The 3432-nt window shown below is 36.0% G+C and overlaps 1 protein-coding gene across 1 annotated transcript; it reads right to left on the bottom strand.

The window, feature by feature from the left end:
- Positions 1-1328: 1328 nt before the first annotated feature.
- Positions 1329-2555, bottom strand: LOC107061744 (uncharacterized mitochondrial protein AtMg00810-like). Its single transcript, XM_015311527.1, has one exon. The coding sequence runs from the start codon at positions 2553-2555 to the stop codon at positions 1329-1331; it is 1227 nt and encodes a 408-aa protein (XP_015167013.1).
- Positions 2556-3432: the final 877 nt, after the last annotated feature.

Here is a 3432-nt window from a genome sequence, read left to right as displayed (position 1 = left end):
ATTCTATACGATACTTGCCCACCCAAGGATTGAGAGAGTTCAATTGTTATTTGGGATCACTGTAGAAGACTGTAGAGCTGGAGTTGGATTTGCTTCAAGATATTTGCGCATGCTTCAAGAGGTAATCCTGAGTTAATTTTCAGCATACCTTGTGTGTGATATGTATTGTGATTGTTGTCTATACTCATGCAAGATGTATGATTCTGGAATGCTTCCGCTGTGTATGCTATTTTCTAACACTATCTTGGATATGTTAAGTAGGAGCCTATTTGCATACAACTTATGTCTTTATGGAATTATAATCTCATATAGATGAAAAATCATGATAGCACCCTAAAATCAAAGCTCGTTTGCGCCTCCATCGTGACTAGTAAGCTTGATTTAGAGTTTTGAGGAAAAGAGAAGCTCAGTTGTCAAGTGAGAACCTGAATTTTTTATTTCAAAACAATATACAGTTCTCATGAAGGAAATATGGATGAAGTAATTTACTTATCTATAATATTTCTGTAGAAAATATTTTGTATTTTAAAAGTTCTGTTTTATTATTATTGGTCAATATGTTACTTTGTGGCCAAGGATAATAGTGACTTGGCAAGTCCATGTGATGGTATGGCTTTTCATATGAAGTGACATGGTTGTCATATGCTGCTCTCAAATTGTATCCAAAGCCTCACCTTTGCTGCTGCTATAAATAGGAGTCGAAGGCTTCACAAAGGAAGAGTACAACCAAGCAATTCTCAAAATTCTCCAAACAGTTTATCTTCCTGTTTTGCTGGTTTTTGTAGTAATTATATTTTGTTGTTTCTGTTTCTCTTATAGAGAAGGCTTGTTTAATCCTGGGGAAACATTTCAGGTAGTTGAAATAGTTTCTTAGGACAGTGCCTAGCACGACTCAAGCATCGCTTGTATTCATGACTTATAAATAAATATTATATTACTGTTGTTATTGTTAAAATCAGTGATGAAACTCCATTGTTAAGCTAAGTTGAGCTTCCATTAAAACCCTTGAGAGGAAGGATCTGGAAGAAGAATATTCTTTTTGTATTGAATTACTTGAAGAAGAAGAAAAATACATGTGTTTGTCTAGTATATATACACGTTTGAACTCCAACTAGTTAACCAACTAGTATCAAGAAATAACAGAACTGCCATCCTAACTAACTAGTCGACTTAATTAACTGCTAAGCTGACTCACTAAACTAAAAGTTAAACTAATTAATCTCAACACCCCCCCTCAAGTTGGAGGGGAGGAATCCACTGCCAACTTGCCCAAAATTGTTGCATGTTTAATTCTCGTTAGGGACTTGGTGAATACATCAGCTAATTGCTCAGTAGTGGAAACATGGCAGTGTTATAGAACCATCTTGCAGACTGTTCCTTACAAAATGGCAATCCACTTCGATATGCTTTGTCCGTTCATGAAAAACAGGGTTCCTTGCTATGTGAACGGCTGCTTGGCTATCACAGTATACATGAGTAAGAGTGTCACAGGGGACATTAAACTCTATTAAAATTCTCCTTAGCCAAATTAATTCCCCTACTACCATTCGAATGGATCTGTATTCTGCCTCAGCAGAGGAAAGAGAGACTGTGGCTTGCTTCTTTGATTTCCAACTGATTGGGCTGTCCCCAAGCATGACAATGTACCCACTAACTGATTTTCTTGTATCTGGACAAGCTGCCCAATCTGAATCACAATAGGCCCTAAGATTGAAGTCAGGAACATTTGAAATGAATATCCCCAAAATGGGATCATTTTTAAGATATCTAAGGACATGTATTGTAGCTTTGAGATGAGGTTCTCTAGGATCCTGCATGAATTGGCTCAGATGTTGGACACTGTAGGCTATGTCCATTCTAGTATGAGTAAGGAAATTGAGCTTCCCTACTAATTTTCTATAATGAGTAGGATCAGTGAGAGGACCTTCAGCTGCTTGAAGTTTGAGGTTGCACTCTAAAGGAGCAGTCACTGCAGTGTATGACAGGCATTCAAATTCCTTCAATAGTTCTGTGGTAAACTTCCTTTGAGAAATCAGCACACCATCTTCTCTATAGAGTAGCTCAAAACCAAGAAAGTAATGCAACTGTCCTAGATCTTTAATCTTGAAAGTGTCATGCAGAAAAGACTTTAAATTGTTGATTTCTACTAGATTTGTCCCTGTGAGAACTATGTCATCTACATAAACTGCTACATAAACTGATGAATTGGCAGATTTCTTATAGAACAATGAATAATCTTCAACTGAGTGTTCAAAACCCCTGGAATGTAGTGCCTCTGTGAGTTTGTCATACCATTGTCTACTAGCCTGCTTTAAACCATATAAAGATTTTTTCAATTTGCAAACCAATCTTGATGAAGCTACAGCTAGACCTTGAGGTGCATCCATGTAAACCTCCTCATGCAAATCCCCATGTAAAAATGCATTGTTGACATCCAGTTGGTAAATTTTCCATCCTTGTTTAACAACTATACTAATTAAGGTCCTGATGGTGGTCATCTTGACCACTGGTGAAAAGGTCTCAGTGTAGTCGACTCCTGCTTGCTTTGATACCATGTTAAAATCAGTGATGAAACTACATTGTTAAGCTAAGTTGAGCTTCCATTGAAACCCTTGAGAGGAAGGATCTGGAAGAAGAATATTCTTTCTGTATTGAATTACTTGAAGAAGAAGAAAAATACATGTGTTTGTCTAGTATATATACACATTTGAACTCCAACTAATTAACCAACTAGTATCAAGAAATAACAGAACTGCCATCCTAACTAACTAGTCGACTTAATTAACTGCTAAGCTGACTTACTAAACTAAAAGTTAAACTAATTAATCTCAACAGTTATAATATCCATATTTACCCAACAATCTAAGATAACCCTAATCAACATTGAAAATCCCTAATAAACTACATACTACGACACACATATCAAAATAGCATTTGAATGCCCAGTACAACAAAATCTAATCAAACACTACCATCAAAACTAAAATCAAATATCAACATAACATGACCTAATAAACTCTATACTACAACACACCAGTCAAAATATCATTTGAATACGCAGTAAAAATAAAACCCTAATCAAACACTACCATCAAAATAGTATTCAGTTAGTAAAGATCTAACCTTTTCTCAGACGAAATAGTAAGTAAGCTTTCCGAACAACGTCAGTAATGGAAGATCGTAGAGAAAAGGAAGAAGAATCAGTCTCAATTTGCAAGTAAGAAGAATGAGGGTCGATTAGGAAGAAGAATGAGGGTCGATTAGGTTCAAAGTTTTGTGACATGTGTCAATTTGTAAGTCGTGTAAAGTCATGGGGTCCACTAATATATACGTGGACAGCGCGTGTATACAAATAATTTTTATAAATCTGATTTATGTGGACACATCAACGTCTGAGGGTGAACTAACTAATATAAAAAAAAAAGGTTCAGG

Source organism: Solanum tuberosum, unplaced genomic scaffold, assembly GCF_000226075.1.
Source record: "Solanum tuberosum cultivar DM 1-3 516 R44 unplaced genomic scaffold, SolTub_3.0 scf00159, whole genome shotgun sequence".
Taxonomy (NCBI): Eukaryota; Viridiplantae; Streptophyta; class Magnoliopsida; order Solanales; family Solanaceae; genus Solanum; species Solanum tuberosum.
The sequence above is the reverse complement of the archived record's forward strand: the minus strand, read 5'-3'. Positions and strand labels throughout refer to the sequence as shown.